The sequence below is a fragment of the Hirsutella rhossiliensis genome, assembly GCF_020360975.1.
Source record: "Hirsutella rhossiliensis strain HR02 chromosome Unknown scaffold00001, whole genome shotgun sequence".
NCBI lineage: Eukaryota > Fungi > Ascomycota > Sordariomycetes > Hypocreales > Ophiocordycipitaceae > Hirsutella > Hirsutella rhossiliensis.
The window spans coordinates 8128800-8146925 of record NW_025408667.1 but is presented as its reverse complement, the minus strand read 5'-3'; the positions used below and the strand labels follow the sequence as shown (position 1 = coordinate 8146925).

Sequence of the window (18126 nt, the reverse complement as noted above, 5' to 3'; positions counted from 1 at the left end):
TGAATGGAAGCTGTCCGTTGGCGGGCATGTCTCTGTACTTTCATGCATGATCCGCATCAACTCTGCCCTCACCGCATGTGGACGAGGCGGCGCTCAACTGTCTCGTCTCCGTTTGCGTCCGTGGCCGGCCATGTTGCCGGGTCGGCATTCGTCTCAGTCAAACCCGTCGTTCCTCCATCGGCCAGTCACAAGTCCGATCCGCCGGCATGGTCTTCGGCTCCTGGGCCTCGACGCACGTCCTCATTCAACCATGGCAAGAAACGCCCGAACCCATCGAGAAATCAACAAGCATTCTTAAACAACACGTGAAAGAGGCTCAGTGTTGTAGATAGAGCAGTACAATCCATTCTCTACCACCCCATCCTGCAGCTCATCGCTTTGCCAGTCTTCTTTGCTTCAATCTTGGCCAGTGCTTGACCAGGCCTCCTACCCTAGACCCCGGCGCCGGCCCCGTAATTCTTCCGCCCCGACGCCATCTCTCGCCGCCTCGCCATCAGCCAAGCATCCAAGCTCCAGGCTCCAGCAGACCATCACCGTCCTCCACGATAGTCCCCCCCAACGCAAGCCAAGCAACGCCCACTTTCGCTAGCCACCTGCACCTCCCGGCTGCGAACCAGCCATCCGCAGCCATGGCCTCGACCTCAGACACCAAGCCCGCCGGCGCCACCACCGACGACAAGCCCACCGAGCAGAAGCCCACCGAGCAAAAGGCCACGACGGCCCTCGGCGAGGATGACGAGTTTGAAGACTTTCCCGTCGACGGTGCGCCCTTGCCTCTCACCTTCTCAGTCCCGTCGCTCCCCGTCCATATCACTAACCACCACCGCCTAACCGCAGACTGGCCCGAAGACCAGACCGAGGCCGCCAGCGGCAGCGACCCCAAGCACCTGTGGGAGGAAAGCTGGGACGACGATGATACGAGTGACGACTTTTCCGCGCAGCTAAGGTTGGTTTTCATCCAAGGCACTCGTGGCTATCGATGAGTTGCCCCTCCGACACAATTTCGATGCTGACTGTTTCTTGCTCTCTTCTTCCAGAGAGGAGCTGAAAAAGGTCGAGGCGGCCAAGCCGAGGTGATGGTGCTACTGCTTGCGTCGGTCGGGAAGAGCGCGGTGGTGTGCAATGGCGGTAATAGAACAAACGGCTACAGTGACCATAGAGTCGGCACTTATGAATGAATTCTTTACGTCACCCACACTCTTTACTAGAGACGGAGACCAGGCACGCACTGGTGGTCGCGCGATGATGATCCGATCAAAAGATTATAGGACGACATTAGCCCTGACACAAAGCGACCCTTTCTTTTTGTTCTATACCCATGTCATGCGGCTCCGCCGAAACGGCCACAGTTGCGCATTTCACTCTGCTACACTGCAGTTGAGCCATTCCTTGACGAGCTGTCCCCTCGGTTATTGCCCGCCTTTTCCCCATCCAGTCACCATCCGGCTACACCTGGTGTCGCGGGAATCTACTTGCTCGATAGAGCCACCACGCCCGGCAGCTCCTTGCCTTCGAGCAGCTCTAGGCTGGCGCCGCCGCCCGTCGACACGTGGCTGAGCTTGTCCTCGACACCGTACTTGGCCGCCACCGTCGCCGTGTCGCCGCCGCCGATGATGACAATTTTGCCCTTCTGGCAGCCCTCGACGGCCGCGTCGAGCGTCGCCTTGGTGCCGTGGGCAAACTTGTCAAACTCAAAGACGCCCGCCGGGCCGTTCCACAGAATCGTCTTGGCCTCGTCAATTGCCTCCTTGTACAGCTTGATGGATTTTTCGCCGCAGTCGAGGCCCATCCAGCCGTCGGGGATGCCGGCGGGGTCGGCGGCGCTGCCCGTCTTGGCGTCCTTGTCGAACTTGTCGGCCGTGATGAAATCGACGGGCAGCACGACCTTGACGTTCTTGCTCTTGGCCTTTTCCATGAGCTTGGGCACCGTCTTGGAGCCGGCCTCGTCATAGAGGGAAGCGCCAATGGCCATGTTGTCAATGACCTTTTTGAAGGTAAAGGCCATGCCGCCGCAGATGACGAGCGTGTTGACCTTGTCCAGCAGGTTGTCGATGAGCTGGATCTTGTCCGAGACCTTGGCGCCGCCGAGGATGGCCAGGAAGGGGCGCTGAGGCGACTCGAGGGCCTTTGCAAAGTAGTCGAGCTCCTTCTTCATGAGGAAGCCCGCTGCCTTTTGCGGGAGGTCGATGCCAACCATGGAGGAATGGGCGCGGTGGGCAGTGCCAAAGGCATCGTCTATTGCCGGGCGGCGGCGGTGTTAGCTACTGTCCGGCGCAGGGAAGAAAGGGGGCCAACGCACTGATGTAGACGTCGCCCAGAGCCGTCAGGCCCTTGCGGAACTCGTCGACCTTTGCCTTGTCGGCCTTTGTCTTGTTACCGTCCTTGTCCTTGGAGCTGCCCTCCTCCTCAATGTGGAAGCGCAGGTTCTCGAGCAGCACGACGGCGCCGGCGTCGGCCTTGTTGACAATGGCCTCGACCTCGGGGCCGACGCAGTCCGGGGCAAAGGTGACGGGCTTGCCCAGCAGCTTCTCGAGCTCGGCGGCGACGGGCTTGAGCGAGTACTTTGGGTTGGGGATGCCGTCCGGGCGGCCGAGGTGGGACATGAGGACAACCGACTTTGCGCCATGGTCGAGGGCGTGCCTGATGGTGGGGACGGCGCCGACGATGCGCTGGTTGTTTGTGATTTTCTTGGTGTCGTCGAGGGGTACGTTAAAGTCGACCTATAACCATCGTCAGTATTCGGCCTTTGCGGGCGGAACAGAAGCCGGACTCACCCGAATCAGAACCCTCTTGCCCTTGAGGTCGACATCGGTGATGGAGAGCTTGCTGGCCAGAGACATGGTGGCGGGCAATGCAGGCAGTCGGCGAGTAGTGGATGGCAGAGTCGGAGATGTAAGACGAGAGCAGCGCAGGCGGGAGAAGTGTCTCGTGGTGATGATTATGGAGAATGACGGAAGAGGGAGGATGAGGTTTTTGGGGCAACGAGGGGTGGCGGGGTCGAGGTCGACGTGGGCAAAGTGGGGGAAGCTGCGCTCTCCCTAAGCGGCCTGTAGCTTTCGCGCCTCACGCAACCCTGGAGTGTCTACGGAGGAGTATAGATACTAAGAAGATCTATGAAGAGGCATCTTTGTATGTAAAGCCATGGATATGCTCATGTTGTCCGATCTAGGCAGCCGGACCATTCCAAGTCCGGCCAGCTTTGCTTGTACGCTGCCCTTGCATTCACATCTTGACGAAAATGCTTGTTTAAATTGATCCATCCCTCCTCCCGCGACAAAAGGCGAGACAAGGAGAACTAAGACCGCTGACGAGGACTGTCTACCGAGTCAACACCACATCCATAATCACTGCTTGGCGCTGTTTCAGGCGGCCCGGCCTGCCCTCGTCAACAAGCAGTCCTATCAAGTCTCGACACCTCCCAAACACAAACATCATAGACTCCGATTCTCCAGACGCCAAACGGTGCAAGGTCTGACATGAAAGCAGTATGTTTTGGCAAGGACTAGGAGCACAGGGCGTGCATGGAGCCCATGGGTCGATGACTGGACAGTGCTCGCCCCAAGGCCTCATCGTGGGTTGCGTGTACGCACTTCTATTCCATCGATTGCTCCAAAAAAAGCCAGGTCCGTCCGAGTCGCGTCAGTCGGAAGAGTTTGAAAGCGACAGGTAAGCGGTCCATGCGATGCCAATGGTCGAGACAAACGGCTGGTTTCAGATCGCAAGTCAGCAATAGTCCTCTCCAGAGTATCATTGAGCGGTCGAGAGATCCTACCAGCTGGTACTGGACCGGCACCAAGCGGAAGTTGACGATCTGCACGGCCGGCCAGACGACGTAGTTGGCCTTGAGCGTCGGGACGTACATGTCCCGCAGCTTGGCGCTGACGGCGCGTTTGCCGCCCCCCTCGGCCACCGTCATGGCGACAAAGAACAGGCCGACACCAAAGGGCGCGTAGACAAACTGGTCAAAGATGACGCGCTTCATAGCCGGACCAAAGGCGCTCGTCTTGGTCATGGGAAAGGCGCGCTCGAGGAAGCGGAACCACTTGAACTGGAGCGGGGCGACACAGAAGCCGTAGGCCATGAAGCGGGTGAGGCGCTCAAAGTCAAAGGGCGGCGGGAGCGCCTTGGAGTCGGGTATCAGGTCGCGGTCGAGGAAGGACGTCTTGCGGTCGAGGTCGTGGATCTCGATGGCAAAATCGTCGTCCTTGGTGACGCCGCCGGGCTTGCGCAGGGCGCGTTGGCGGATCGACGTGATGCCCTGGGCGACGGTGTCTGCGATGCCTCCGAGGATTGCGTTTGTGACCATCATGGTCATGACTGCCAGCCAGAGTCAGCATCGCGAGAAGGGTGTTGGTTTGTTTTCTTCTCCAACGAATCCTGCTTGAGTCCTCTTTTGCTCGTCCAATGCATCATATACCGAGAAGGGAGACGTACGAGGTCGCTCATCGTAGTAGGTGTTGAACCTCGCCGTCAGCCGGGCGACGAGGGCCATTTCGATGAGAAAGATGATGGCGTGGAGGAGTGGCTTTTGATGGAGAGTGGTTAGCGACCAGGAATCACAGTTGGGCGAAAGCAATCGAGGAAATGGAAATGGAAATGGAAATGCAATAAAGAGAGGGATACGGTGGAGCAGCAGGCTGTGGTCGGGAGAGGAAGCATGGCTGGTTCCGAGGTTCCACAAGCATCTGGACTGGCAGTGGGAAGGAACATACGATGCGGCCAAAGATGAACTTGCCGTTGATGGCGCGCGAGAGCCGTCGCCTGGAGAGTTCCCAAGCCATGATGGGCGATGGTTGTGCGTCTACTCAGCAACGAGGCGGTGGCGCGCAATCAGGTCGGTCCCTGCTCGGGGGCGCGGGCGCACAAAAGGGGGGGCGGCCAGTGACGGACGGATGACGATGACGACACGTGGTGGCTCGCTCGGACGAAAAGAAGAAGCAACGGCCTGGCCCGGGCGCTGCGAGACGGCGGATGAGGGCGACGAGCAGAGGTGAGCGACGATGGCGGAAGAAGAAGAGGAAAAAGGTTGACGATCCAGATGCTGGCTGACCAGCCGGGAGGGGAGATGGAGGGAAGGGGACCCGAAACCCAGCACTGTCTGTGTACCCGGTGCCGGGCTCACTGTACCAGTCCGCTGTACGAGTCGCCGTGCAAGTCGCTGTACAAGTACCCGAGACCTTTGTCCGTCGACCAGGCGGCACGGAGTAGGAGTCCTGTCTACCTGGGGCGTCGGATGGCGTACAGTCGACCGTTGCGTTCGACACTGTACGGAAGGCATTCGCCGAGGAGGAGTCGACATGAAGCCAGGGTTCGTCTTGATGAAAAGAGTGTGTATGTAAATGCACTGCAAGTCGGTATTTAGGCGTTCGTCTTCCACAAAGGAGGGAGGTCGGGAGGTCTATGGTCTAAGCCGATGCGCCTCTTTGTCCTGGTATGCATTGAGTGTAGGGCGCACAGTGTTGTGCATTCTTCGGCACGGCTGTCGTGCGACTGCACAGTGCGAGCTGGCGCTGGAGTTGCCGACTATACTGTACGTTAACGTTAACTAAACGTTAACCTGCCCAAGAGCGGCTTAGACGCTTTGGCCCGCGAGGAGGAAATCTCGATGAAGATTATTACGGAGTGAGTACACGAGACGATGTGTTTGTGATGGCCGCCGCGTGAGGGTCAACTGCCAACTTACAGTACATGTCAAACGAGTCCACGAGTGCTGCTCGCGCCGGCGCATTGCTGCCCCCGCCGGCCATCAATGCGGCTCGGACACACTTGGCCGTCAAACGACTCCTCTCAACGACAGGCACAATAACTGTAGACGCCCACTGCCGCCGACTAGTAACAATAACCAGCATCCAGCAAGGGGGAACAAAGACTAGGTACGGATATGTACAGTGAAAGCTTGGTTCCCGTCTCGCGCAGAGTCAGAACTTGGCCACCAACAAGGATGCCCCGGGCTCGCCGCGCCTCGATTGAACGTGGCGCATCCGCCAAAGCAGTAACCCCCCCGGTCGCTGCGCTTTGTGCTTTCCCCTTCTTCTTTCGGGACTTTAACTTACGACTCTGTACGGATACCGCGCGTCCCTCAGAGCACCGGACGCCCGCCGGAAGCCGCGCCCCGCAATCGGGTCCCGCCTCCGGAGCTTCGGCTGCAGGGGCCCGGAGCAGGTGAGCGGGTTGGGTCTAGGCCGATGGGCTTGATCGTCGTCTTCCTTGCCAGCCCTGCGGTAGAGCACCCCCATTACTGGAGAAGATGTCGGTTCCATCGCCGAGACTTGGCAAACCATGGCCAGAGCGGTCCGCGCTCCGGCTTCCTCGGTGTCGTGACCGCGGCAAGTGTGTGAGCATATGCTGCCTGAGCCCCCTCGAGAACTGACACTGCTCGCTCGCTCTCGCAAGTCTTGGAGTCATCCCAGCGCGACCTCCACGCCATTCGCAAAGCCGTAGCACCATTTCGACGCCCGGAAAATGCTGCACCCGATGCTCCAGCTGGCAGCCTGGCTCCTCTTCCCCCGGGCCGCTTCCGCCGTCACTCTCTGGCCCTCTGCTGAAGCCATCCCGGCCGACGTCCCGCCAGCATGCCGCCAAGCGCTCGCCCGGAACCTCACCTGCGACGACGACCTGGTCACGGCCGCTCACGCCATGGGCGGCAGAACACTCCCAGACGAGTTGGCGGCGCGCTATTGCACCTTGGAGTGCCACGACTCGCTTCAAGAGTTCCGCATCCATGTGGACAGGCATTGTGGCAACGCGCCGTACCGTATGTTTCACGATAGCGCCTGGGAGCAGTCTGGTGCCATGTTGGCGGGCGGGCTGTTGTGGGCGTACGAGCTGAGCTGCCTTCGGGACTCGTGAGATGGCAGCCTTTTCCTTCGATGCGCAAATAGGCCCTGCTAACATGCCGGGCCCAGATCTGGCTTCTGCTTGGTCGACCTGTACGCTGGGGGGAAAGGTGCTTGCTCGGAATGCTCGCTCGAGTACGGTGTTGTCATGGCCGGCTCTGACTACGGACAAGGGGCCGTCAGTCCAGACGCGCTCTCGTCGCTGCTCTATTCGTGCAGCGCAGATCCCACGCGCCATCCATACATGTCCTCGCCGTTAGCAACGGCCTCGACCGCCGCAGCGTACTCGTAAGGGGGCCCCTTCCTCTCAAGCCTGCCCATGTCCCCATCCATCGCGGGCGATGAGCTGAATATTCTTAGGACATTGACCACCGTCACAGCCCCGTCGGCTACATGCTCCGGCACCAAGTACGTCGTCCAGGCGGGGGACTCATGCGAATCCATCTCGAGCGCAGCAGGCGTAGCTACGGACCGCATGATTGACCTCAACCACCTGGACTACAACTGCACGACCCTCACTCCCGGCATGGCGCTTTGCCTGCAAGACCAATGTGCGGTACATGCCGTGACATCCAACGACACTTGCTCCAGCATCACCCGGGGGACAGGCTTCTCCAAGATTCAGCTCACGTCGTGGAACCCGTGAGCCGCCCTACCCTTCGACGTCCAAGGCGAGGAAAAGCTGACCCGGGGATCTAGGACTATTCATTTCGACTGCGGCAATCTAGATGCCATGGTTGGGCGGAGCATATGCCTTTCGTAAGTGACCGCACGTATATCTCGGCTCGCTGCTTCTCGCAGCTAACCCGCGTCCCCTTCAGCCCACCTGGAAAAGCTGCCTTTGATGTCGGCACGAAACCCTCCAAGCACAACCGACCAACGCTGTAAGTTGCTTTTCTGCCGGAAACTGAACCAATGCCCATGATGCTCATCCGCCGCAGGACCTCACCAATGTTCTCCAGCTGGATCCCAACCACGGCGGCGGCCACCTACTCGGCCTTCGCAACGTCTTGGTACACGCCGACCGTGGATCTCGAAGTCACGCCCCTGACCATGACCAATTCGTATAACGCGACGCGGGCATCGCTGATAGCCCAGCGCTCCAAGTACTGCTGGATCGAGAGCGACGCCTGGGCCGAAGGCTTGAGTCCCCAGGACCTCCCCAGCGACTGCCAGTCCCTCGTCGACACGTACTGCTTCCCGCGGCCAGAGGCGCTGGTGCCCACGTCGCCAGCTCACATCCCGGCCGTGTGCACCCCGGCCGCTGCAGTCTCGTATAGGCTGCCGTTTCCGGCGAATCCCACGCCAACGCAGCCGAGTGCGAGAAGCAGTGGCCACAGGAGTGTTCATCTTGGGGACTCCATATCATTGGTGATTTGTGGTCTCTTGGCATTATCATTCTTTTTTTGATGCACCTTGGTTCATTGCGAGAGTTGGTCACATGTACATCTTCTTGTTATTGAATGGCTTTTCGATGAGAGAAAACGACAAGTTGCGCGTCTCACTCCTATGGCTGGCTAACCGTATCAACTCGCTTGGCCTCAGTCGACCTGGATCACTTGCCAAGTGATTGAAAGTGGATACCATATAATTACAGCTTCCCAGACGATTACTGCCCCATATATCATACGACTTTCAAGTCTTTTCAACACAGATATAGGAACTAGCGCTGACCACTTTTTGCTTGAAAAGCTGAGCCTCAGTTAATAAGAGACGGGCAACGCTGCAAGGCCCCATGATCATGCATATTGCCCCTTGAACTGTAGGAAAAGAGTGATAATCATCTCTCCACCCCATGACACGCTGCAATGCTACCGCGGTACTCGTTAAACTTACCCTTAGAACCCCATATTTACCCGAGCTCAGTCTCTGTCGGATCGAGCTGCAGTGCCAGACATGAGAGCTCCTGGGCGTCATGTCGGGAGCACTCTGTGCGCACCTACCAGTGCATATCCACTACTGAGCGGTTTGTGCTTGGAAAACTGCGAAAGAGCTGGCTAGCCGACGGCCGAGCGGGCTTAAGAGGTTGAAGTCAAGGGTTCCTTGCCGTCCTAGCTTCATTACAGGCAGATCCCATGTGTCCGCCGCTGGCTCCCGTTACCACCCTCGGGGAACCCTTTTGTCGGTTTTTTTTTGGCCGGATATATGCTGCTCCATTCGCTGCTGATTCGCCCCAGCCGGGCGGTGACCAAGCCTTGAACAACCCATCCTTCACATGCATCGGCGAATCAGTTGCATCCCACAGCTTAGGCTTCGGGGTCTCTTGCGGCGCTCGAACCAGCTAGAGGGATTCGACTGAACACATCAAAACGACTAGACGCTCGCTATTACCGGGTTCCAGGAAGCAAAAGAGTTCTCAAAGCCAAAAGCGCCCGGAAAAGTCCCGTTTCCGGCAAGCTGAGAGTTAACGTATGCAGCCCTCGACAGGAATTTTGGCAGACTAGTCTTCAGCTTAGCACGATAGGTCGTGGCGTGGTTCAAAGTCAACGAGTGTGAGTGAGGTTCAGCAAAACGAATCAATGGCAGCAACTCGGCCGACACTCTGGAGGAGTGTCCGTCTGTGTGCCAAGTGCCATCAACCTCGAGCTTTGGCGCCTACACATCTCTTGCCGTCGCCCGTCCTGGGCAGATAGGCTTAGTGAATGCGTTTGTGGACCTGCGTTCCTCGAATCGGGAGCAAAGGGACCGCCGAGAGCCTCAGCAAGTCGTGGTTTGACCCGGGAGAACGGGGCCGGATCTCGGTAGCGATATCGTATCGAGAGCAGCTTGCCTGCGACCTTCCTTTACGGCCTAACGGCTGGCTTTTAGCCGAAATTACCCCCAGTCGTAAAAGCGTCACTGTGGTGTCGGCTATTGTGTGCCTCGTGCGAAAGTTGAGACGCATAATGCTCAACCCGGCCAATTTCGGGTACTTCCGCACTTACTATCTATAGCTCTATATATGGACTCAACGCCCTCTCTACATATGCCTATAGACTAGCCTCGTAATATAGGCAAGTGCTATTTTCATCACGTTCTCATGTCTTTTTGCTACTGTCTTCCACCTGTCCGATCACTAGATAGGGGAAACATGTCCTAAGCTCGATCGTCGTCGTCGGCCACCGAGTATTTAGGATGTATAACGTGCGACAACGGACCGGAGACAAATCAAATACTTGGAGACACCACGAGGCCGTGCTTATAGGTAAGATGTGGCGATAAATGGAGGTACATGCTTGATCCAGCATGGTCTCGGAGCATCCAAATCGTGGGTGGACTTCCCCCATGCTTGGCAAAGAAACTTGCACCAAACGACTCACGACTTTAGTCCCAACTGAGTCTATGCCGGACCCTGGCGGGACGTTGCCGGTGTCCCATGTCCATGCCACATATACCCTGGCGACCATGATTTTGACCAAGACAGCCTATAGTTCAGCTCACGATGCAAACGTTTGCAAAGCTCCCTCAAGTACAAGTATGACACTGGGGCCGAACAGCTCGAAGTGGCAAGGCACAGTGGAACAAAAGGGCAATACGTGGACAGATTGTCGGGCTGCCTTCTGATGCTCTGATATATCGTCGCAACAGGAGGTAAAACCATCGAGACCGTCGTCAAAATCTCCACCTAATAAATTTAACATTTCGATTAGGCTCATTCGCCTAGCATCATCTGACAATCAGCCATCCGGGTTGAGCCCTATTCAGACCGAGAAATAACGTCCTGCATGTCGTATACATATATACCCCCGATAGTCATCGCAACTCTGAGCCTCAAGCTAGAGTGAGAGCATGGCCCTCTATGCCCACTCTCGTCGTTGCGATATGGGGTTCCTGCAGCACTTACCCTGAAACCTCTCAAGCACGCGCAGCTCCTTGTATCCGGCACAGTGGATTTTACCAAGCTCGGCCGAGGCTTCGTGGTCTTCGCTCCGGCCTTGGTTACCCTGACTTGCTCCCTTACTGTCTAGACCCTCTCGAGGCGTACGATTTCTCCCGATGACGATCATATAACATGACGGAAGCTTGATATAGGCTGAAATTTTGAAGTCTTATGCCCAGAGATTCGACAAGTTATACAACTAGGTCCGACTACACGCTGTCTTGTCCTATTCCATCGATATCTCTCCAACTAATGCCATTCTTTCAGTAATCACTCACTATGAGGTTCGAAGGGGAAAGGAATCCCCTCGCCGGCCGCCAAGCTCTTTCATGCCTCCTTCTCATTGTTTTTCTCTTTTCACTGCAATCTAATGCCGAATATACCCTGGATGGTGCGTGCGGCGGCGCAGATTCTGACTCCTGCGGAAAGGGTCCCCCCTGTGAGCTCACCCTTGAGAAATGTCGACACCGCCGCCAGAGCAACTTCAGGAACGGCTCCAGCACGCAGGAGACTAGAGCCAACTGTTCTGAAACGGCTGGCCAGGTCAAACACGCTACACTCGACCTCGATTCCCTTCCGTGAGTCACTGGAATCCCAGGCGAGACTGCCGGCGCCGGCTTCAGCCCAGCTGACTTGAATGTGAAGACATGAAACATGCCGTGCCACCACGAACGCTCTGGAGTTTAAGCGGCGAATAGGATACTATAACCTATTCAGCCCTGGAGGCTCATGCCATCGCATCGAGATTGATGATTTGCAGATGACACCGCTCACGGATTTAAACCTTGCCTATGTCAACTTCGACGAGAACTTTACGCTCACCAGCCCCAGCAGAGATCTTCTGCTCAGGGCCTCTTTTCTCAAGATGAAGCATCCCGGTCTTCGTGTGGCCATGTCTATTGGAGGCCATGGCTTCAGTTACGGGCCAACTTCCGGCTATTGGTCCGACAGTATGTGCAACTTGGCCATTTATTTACGAAAGACGTACCTAACTTTTTGTAGTGGTGAGCACCGAAGCAACCCGCCGAACATTTATTCATTCTGTTGTAGATTTTCTCGTCGAGTACGGGTTCAACGGCGTAGACCTGGGTGAGTAGACAGAATTGATAGGACTGTTTGTCCTTTGCAGATCATAAGCTGACTAGAAACAAGATTGGGAGTATCCTTCAGCGTCAGAAATGGGCGGAAGACAAAGCGATGCAAGCAACTTTGTCCAACTGCTCGCCGAAATGCGCGGTTATTTCAACTCCCGTAACCCTGGGTGGACGATAACCGCCTCCATCCCCACGAGTAGCGAATATCTCCAGGGATTCAACATTGAAGGCATGGGAGAATACATCTCCTGGTTCAATCTCATGCCTTTTGACCGGGTAAGCGCTTATGCAAAGGCATTGCCTACGTACAATACGTGTGCATTATGAGGCGCCTGCTGACGAACGCCTGTTCTTGGAACCATTGCAGCGCTGGGTGTACAGTAAGGAGAAGAACTCGCCAGTCCCATATCTCCAGGGCCACACGGACATCTCGGAGGTTGAGACTGCCCTCCAGATCCTCCGGCACAGTCACATCTCGATGGACAAGGTGGTCATGGGCATGGCCTTCCAAGGACGAGCGCACACACTTGAAGACGTCGACTGCTGGCAGCCTGAAGGCGTCTGCAGGTTCATGGCCGAAGACGTGCCAATATCGTGTTCTGATGCAGAGGGACTGTTGACATACGCGGAGGTGATCGCCCGGAATGGAAGCACTGAAGCTCAAGTCCATTACAACTCCACCACGACGGTAAAGTATAAGGTCATCGAAGGCGATGAATGGATATCCTATGACGATGAGGAATCTTGGCGCGACAAAAAGTCCTTTCTATCAGAGAACTGCCTGAGTGGTTTGTTCATCTGGTCTCTAGACCAGGATAGTGGTCAGTTTGATGCGATGAGCCGTCTCATGGGCGACTTCTCAAACTTGCAGCTGAAAGGAGGCGGTGCCAGTCCCAGCCAGCCTGTATCCTCCTCACACGACTTGTCTTCATTCACCGGGCAAAACTGCTTCGTCACTCCACGATGTACCGACAGCACCGACGGCGAGCTCGGCCCCGAGCAGGTATGCCCCGGCGGATATCAGTCCGTCTCGACAGCCCACTCGCCGAAGCAAGACCGCAGCCATCCTCTACATGGAGAGTGTGCAAAGGGCTGGTACCGACACATCTGCTGTCCCAAAGATGCCATGCCCAAGAACTGCAAATGGTCTGGCAGCCAAGATGCCTTTGGATGCCACGGGCAGTGTGGACGCGGGCAGTTCGAGCTCAACACGGACGGCCACAAAGACGCCAAAGGAGGACACGGTTGCTTCCATGGCCGACGTACTCTCTGCTGTGACTCGACAACCGCCATTTCTGACTGTCACTGGACCCACTGCCAGGGGCCTCTGACGCTGGATGAAGTCCCGACATGCCCGGATGGATATCAGTACCAAACATACCGGTTCGACAGGCCTGATGGTCTGGGAATTTGTTATACCGGAGAGAATTCGCAAGCGGACAGAAACCTCGACCGTGCCCAAGCCAGTTTATTCAAGAGCGCCCTTTGCTGTCCCAAGGGACGAGGATTCTCGCAATGCAGTTGGTCCAACGATCCAAGAACCGATTCTCTCACCACCAAGGACAAACCACAGCTCTGTTTACCTCGCACGTGTGAAAACGGCAAGACTGAAATTGTCACGGCCCTAAAGCCCCCGACATCTTCCAAGCTGGAGAATGGAGGCTCTGGGTTCAGCTGCAATTGTGTCACGGCGGAGCTAGGGCGGGATAATCGCTTCTCATATTGCTGCTCACCGCCCGCAAAGCGCAACGATAAGCTGCCGGTTGATCCCGAGAAGCTCTGGAAGATTGACAAGACGAACTCAGCGGAGCAGTCTGATGCTCTGTGGTCTTACAGCACACAGCCCTCCAACAACGATAGTGAGGATGAGGGCGAGAGTTTGGATCCGGACGAAGATTCCTTTGGCAAAGATGCCTACGGGTTTGTTATATTGGACGGCCCCTTGGGTTCAATTGATCACACCTTTACAGACACTTACACGATAGTCCGGAAACAGCGCCAAATTCCCCGAGTCAAGCGGTCGGCACTCACAAGCAATCAAACAATCCTGGACTCCGTGTTTGACCACTCAGAGGAGATTCTGCACATCTACTGCAACTATTCGCCAGGGTCGGAGGAGTGCGACAGGATTTGGTTGGATGGAGCCGAAGACACAATCATAAATCTACCGATGCACGTAGGAGAAGGACCGTTTGCTCGCTTGGTCTCCATACAAGCGGCACACAAAGACTTTGAGCTCCCGAGCCACCATCTCGAGCACCGCTCCCTTGAAGGCCTGTCGGACCCGGTGTATGAGATGAAGATAGACTACAACTTCCATGCTATCAAGCTCAAAAGGGACAGTGAACCGGTCCACATTCGCATCGACCATAGCAATCTGGCCGGCTACAGAGACGAAATGATGGGAGCCGAGCCTATGCGCAAGAGAAACGCGGACGAGACGCCTAAAAGACACCCAGACTGGCATGCCAGGGTTAATAAGGCCGTTGCTCGAGACAACACCCTTCGAAAGCGCTCGACGCTGGTCAATGTCACGGTGCCGATGAGCAATAAGCAGGAAACAGGGCAGCATGACCTCAACAAGCGCTGGTGGGGATCTTTCGGAAGCTGGCATTCAAAGTTGGTCAGTCTTCTATTGCCCCCCTTTTCGTCCTAAAACAATCGTCCAACTCTGAAATGCGTGACCTAGAATATGGTGAAGAAGTCGACGCTTAGGGTCCTGCCACTCGCTTGGGCGGACACGATTAATCTCTTTCGCGAGCAGAAGGGGTAAGTTAACGGTTCGAGGAGACGTTCAGTCGAAGCTTTTCGCCTTGCTCAAACCAGTCGAGACCCTGAAAGTGCTCTTCTAAAATTCGGAGTTCAATTATAGATGTGTGGGTTCGGGTTCCTCGGCGAGTCTGGAGATTGACCTCGAGGCTTCTGTCAACATGGACATCACCTATGCCTACTACTTTTCAGGAACCATCATACCGCCCAATATTCCAGATGCCTATGCTTATCTCGCCATGCAACCGAGAGCATACGTCGGGCTTAGCATATCTGGTCAGGCAGAGATGCAGTACACGTCGGAGAGGGCGAAGATCATCCCCACAATCACGTACCCAGGCCTGGCGATCAAGGGTCTCGCTTCTATTGGGCCATCTTTGGACATTTACGGCCAGGTGCGTTGAGCATCCGGGACACGAATAAAATCGGAGCTACCTGATGTAATATCTGTGAGGCATTGAGAATCGCTAATATATACGTGCGCAGATCGTAGGGAAGATTACGATATCTGGCAAGGCTCGAGCAGGGGCACACTTCGACTTTGGAAAAACTGAAGTGTATTGGCCGCAGAACGATGAATCCAGCAGCAAGTACCAAAAATTGCTAGGGATAGAGAGCAACCCATCGGTTCCTGACCAAGGCACTTTGAAGCCGGTCTTCGAAGCAGACGTGGAGCTTGACGCTGCACTGGATGTCACCAGTGATCTTGTTGGACTGGACTGGACTGGATTTCGAGGTCGGATCCAGTCCAGTCCAATGCACAGCGCTGAGGACTCCAGAACCGCCAATGCAAATCCAATCCTTAAATGGATTAGCTCAAGGTAGTCGATATTCCGTATTTTATAGTCATCGCGAGATTACCACGGAGTCGATCCTTGTTCAATGCTGTGCGGTGTGTGATTGACATCAATAACGCTGGTTAACTACCGCAAGCCCTCCTGGGGCTGAGGAGTATTATCATGGAGGTAATCATCTTGATCCACGATCCGAAGGTCCTCGTCGTCCATTTTAGCTTCAGATCCATCCCCAGCTTTGTAAGCCTCCTGCAGATCAGACTCCCCTTCTAGTCTCCCGATGTTGATATCCTCAAAAGTATTTCGTGCAGGTGGGCCGTACCAGGACCGGAGGCACTCGCTAGCTTCAATGATGTCGATCTTAAGCCTCGACCTCCGGTCAGAAAGCAGGATCTTAGCGCTGCTGAATAACCGCTCGCATTCATCCGACATTGGTGGAACAGATAGAACATCTAGTGCCATGCGTGCTAGATCAGGTTGTGTATGATAGCGATCGTTCCAATACTTGATAACGTCAAAGCTTTCCTCCTCACCAAGCCGGATAACATCTGTCTCCAGGAACTGATCGAGAAGGTCGATGGCGGGCAGGTCTGTTGATCCGACCTCGTGACGAAGCTTCAGTCTTTTATGGCTCTTAACAGCCGCAAAGGCTTCTCCTTCCTAACTGAAACAGACGACGTTGGACCGGGCGAAGCGGAGACCGAAGCCTGCTTTGTGGAATGCCTCCCCGATACTCCTCTAGCCAGAGTTCTCTAACAAGCCTCGTAACGCCCGGGATCCATAACCGTTTTTCTTCGTCTGTCCAAGCCTCGACGTACCACTGACTTTTGAGAGTCGGATTCAGCGAAATGGCGGTATAATATGCCGGTGTCTCGTCCACTTTATTGAAATACTGCTCGGCCTTACGCCAGGAAGCTTCTGCCGAAGCGGCAAGAAACGCAAAGTTGTCGGCTTCAGCAGCGGCAGCTCCACGACTGGTCTTCCTTCGAACAGCCGCCCTGTGAAGTTCCTCGAATTTAATCTTGGCCTGCTGGATCTCATTTAGCAACCAGTCGAGCGTCTGAAAGTGATCTGCTAGCGTTGAATGCCTGCCTTCCGTCGACAGGGTTCCGTCGTAGAACGTCTCCAGCTGATCATGAAGGTGTGCAAGCTCGTTCCACTGCTGCTCAGACAGGCGGTCTTCAGCGAGACTTTTCTGGCTCTGGCCAGCCTCATACTGGTCACAGAATATCTGAATTCTCTCCTTGACATTGAGAGCTCTGCCGATTGACATGAAGTATGAGTTCCAGCGCGTTTGCTGGCTCTGGATAAGCTGGGCTAAATTAGTCCTGATCGATCTGCTGGTTCCCAGAGGGTACAAAGGCAACTCACCTCTAAGCCATCGAACTCCGACAGTGCTCCCCACAGGCAATTGATCTGAAAACTGACGGCGCTGAGGACTGGCTCGAATATATCTGATGATATTATGAAGCCTGCCGATGGCGCCGCGCTTCCGCCAGAGCTCCCGGATTCGCGTCATGTCGCCTTCTTTGTATGCAGCGTCTAGATCTTTGCAGATCTTTTTGGCGTCCTTTCCGATCAGGAAAGCCTGCGCGCAGAGATTCACAATATGCCCAAAGCAGCGGAGGCGCCTGCGTCTTCGCTGCTTGTCCGACATACTGGGGTAAACGGCGCGCAGCACCGAGTCAACGCACACATCGTTGGCCGTCGCGTTATCGGCCATGAAATAGCCGACCCGGTCCGTAATCTTATAATCTTTGATGACCTGTAGCAGGACATCGGCCATGTTCTCTCCCGAGTGTTCCCCTTCCATTTCGCGCAGCGCTAAGACAGCAGTTCGACGCAACCCAGATTTGTCTATGAAGTGTGCTACTACCCCAAGCACTGCGAGGTAGTTTGGCGACGTCCATAGATCGAATGACAACGAAATGGAACTCCGACTGTCGAGCATGTCCTGCCGCAATTTCTCCTTCCTCACCTCGAACGAATTCATCACCCACTGTCGAATAGTTGACGCTGCCCTTGGGAGAAAGTTCGTCAAGGGCGGGAACAGGTAAAAGAGGAGATCGCGAAAGTAGTCATTCTCAACCTGGAAGAAGGCGATATGGCAACCGACCAGCCACCGGACGAGCAGTTCCTTGAACCTATCTAAGCGGCGGGAGAAGATGATCGACTTCACGTCTTGGTAGTCGGATATCGAGGGCTGGCTCGAGTCAACCGAGTCTCCTCGAAAGCTCTTGTGTTCCCCAGTAGATTTGTCGATATCATGTTTCGAGTGGAGGTGGTCAAGCGCTGTAGAATTGCCACTTGAGATAGCTGGGAGGTCTTGTTGACGACGCTGCTTCTCGCAGAGATAGCAGTACCAGACACGTTTATCATCTATTTTTGACTTCAGGTCCTCACCGTATAACCATATGACGGATGTACGCTTCTTTGTTGATTTAGGGCCTCTTGCCAGCACGGCACAGCGAGTATATTCCTCTCCCTGAAGCCTGAACTCATCTGGCTGGATCAGGGCCTCCGGATCGCGACGACTGTTGATCGATTCCGGAGCGAGAACAACATTATCTGACCTAGAGGGCTTATTAGAAGCGCCAGTGAAGAATTGGGTGATTGTCGATGCGGCCATTTGGAACGTTGATCAAGTTAAGGTTACGGTGGTTACCTTGTTGGCCAGATGGAAATATGGGATTCCTGCTGCTAGTTATACCGGCAGTCGGTCACATCTCCCGTCTGGCGAATTTCTACGTTGGTAGTTACCACTGCTCGTCATG

The 18126-nt window shown here is 55.4% G+C and overlaps 6 protein-coding genes across 6 annotated transcripts; 3 read left to right on the top strand and 3 right to left on the bottom strand.

The window, feature by feature from the left end:
- Positions 1–629: 629 nt before the first annotated feature.
- On the top strand, positions 630–1077 carry HRG_01131 (DSS1/SEM1 family domain-containing protein; the record flags this gene model as incomplete). The annotated part of the gene is made up of 3 exons (XM_044859602.1): positions 630–762; positions 838–946; positions 1038–1077. The coding sequence occupies 3 exons, from the start codon at positions 630–632 to the stop codon at positions 1075–1077; spliced, it is 282 nt and encodes a 93-aa protein (XP_044726002.1).
- Positions 1078–1468: 391 nt separating this feature from the next.
- HRG_01130 (phosphoglycerate kinase domain-containing protein) lies at positions 1469–2840 on the bottom strand (the record flags this gene model as incomplete). The annotated part of the gene is made up of 3 exons (XM_044859601.1): positions 1469–2235; positions 2300–2720; positions 2775–2840. The coding sequence occupies 3 exons, from the start codon at positions 2838–2840 to the stop codon at positions 1469–1471; spliced, it is 1254 nt and encodes a 417-aa protein (XP_044726001.1).
- A 799-nt stretch (positions 2841–3639) lies between these two features.
- On the bottom strand, positions 3640–4781 carry HRG_01129 (mpv17 / PMP22 family domain-containing protein; the record flags this gene model as incomplete). Its single annotated transcript, XM_044859600.1, has 4 exons — positions 3640–3705; positions 3773–4317; positions 4435–4525; positions 4713–4781. 4 exons carry the CDS (start codon positions 4779–4781, stop codon positions 3640–3642), a joined length of 771 nt encoding a protein of 256 aa, XP_044726000.1.
- A 1681-nt stretch (positions 4782–6462) lies between these two features.
- On the top strand, positions 6463–8410 carry HRG_01128 (lysM domain-containing protein; the record flags this gene model as incomplete). Its single annotated transcript, XM_044859599.1, has 7 exons — positions 6463–6845; positions 6906–7124; positions 7197–7478; positions 7536–7595; positions 7658–7720; positions 7778–8154; positions 8382–8410. The coding sequence occupies 7 exons, from the start codon at positions 6463–6465 to the stop codon at positions 8408–8410; spliced, it is 1413 nt and encodes a 470-aa protein (XP_044725999.1).
- Positions 8411–11455: 3045 nt separating this feature from the next.
- Positions 11456–15383, top strand: HRG_01127 (glycosyl hydrolases family 18 domain-containing protein; the record flags this gene model as incomplete). The annotated part of the gene is made up of 10 exons (XM_044859598.1): positions 11456–11645; positions 11698–11784; positions 11848–12065; positions 12157–12792; positions 13420–13473; positions 13534–13693; positions 13760–14412; positions 14479–14558; positions 14662–14953; positions 15045–15383. The coding sequence occupies 10 exons, from the start codon at positions 11456–11458 to the stop codon at positions 15381–15383; spliced, it is 2709 nt and encodes a 902-aa protein (XP_044725998.1).
- A 98-nt stretch (positions 15384–15481) lies between these two features.
- On the bottom strand, positions 15482–17165 carry HRG_01126 (uncharacterized protein; the record flags this gene model as incomplete). The annotated part of the gene is made up of 4 exons (XM_044859597.1): positions 15482–15942; positions 16178–16664; positions 16746–16940; positions 17088–17165. The coding sequence occupies 4 exons, from the start codon at positions 17163–17165 to the stop codon at positions 15482–15484; spliced, it is 1221 nt and encodes a 406-aa protein (XP_044725997.1).
- Positions 17166–18126: the final 961 nt, after the last annotated feature.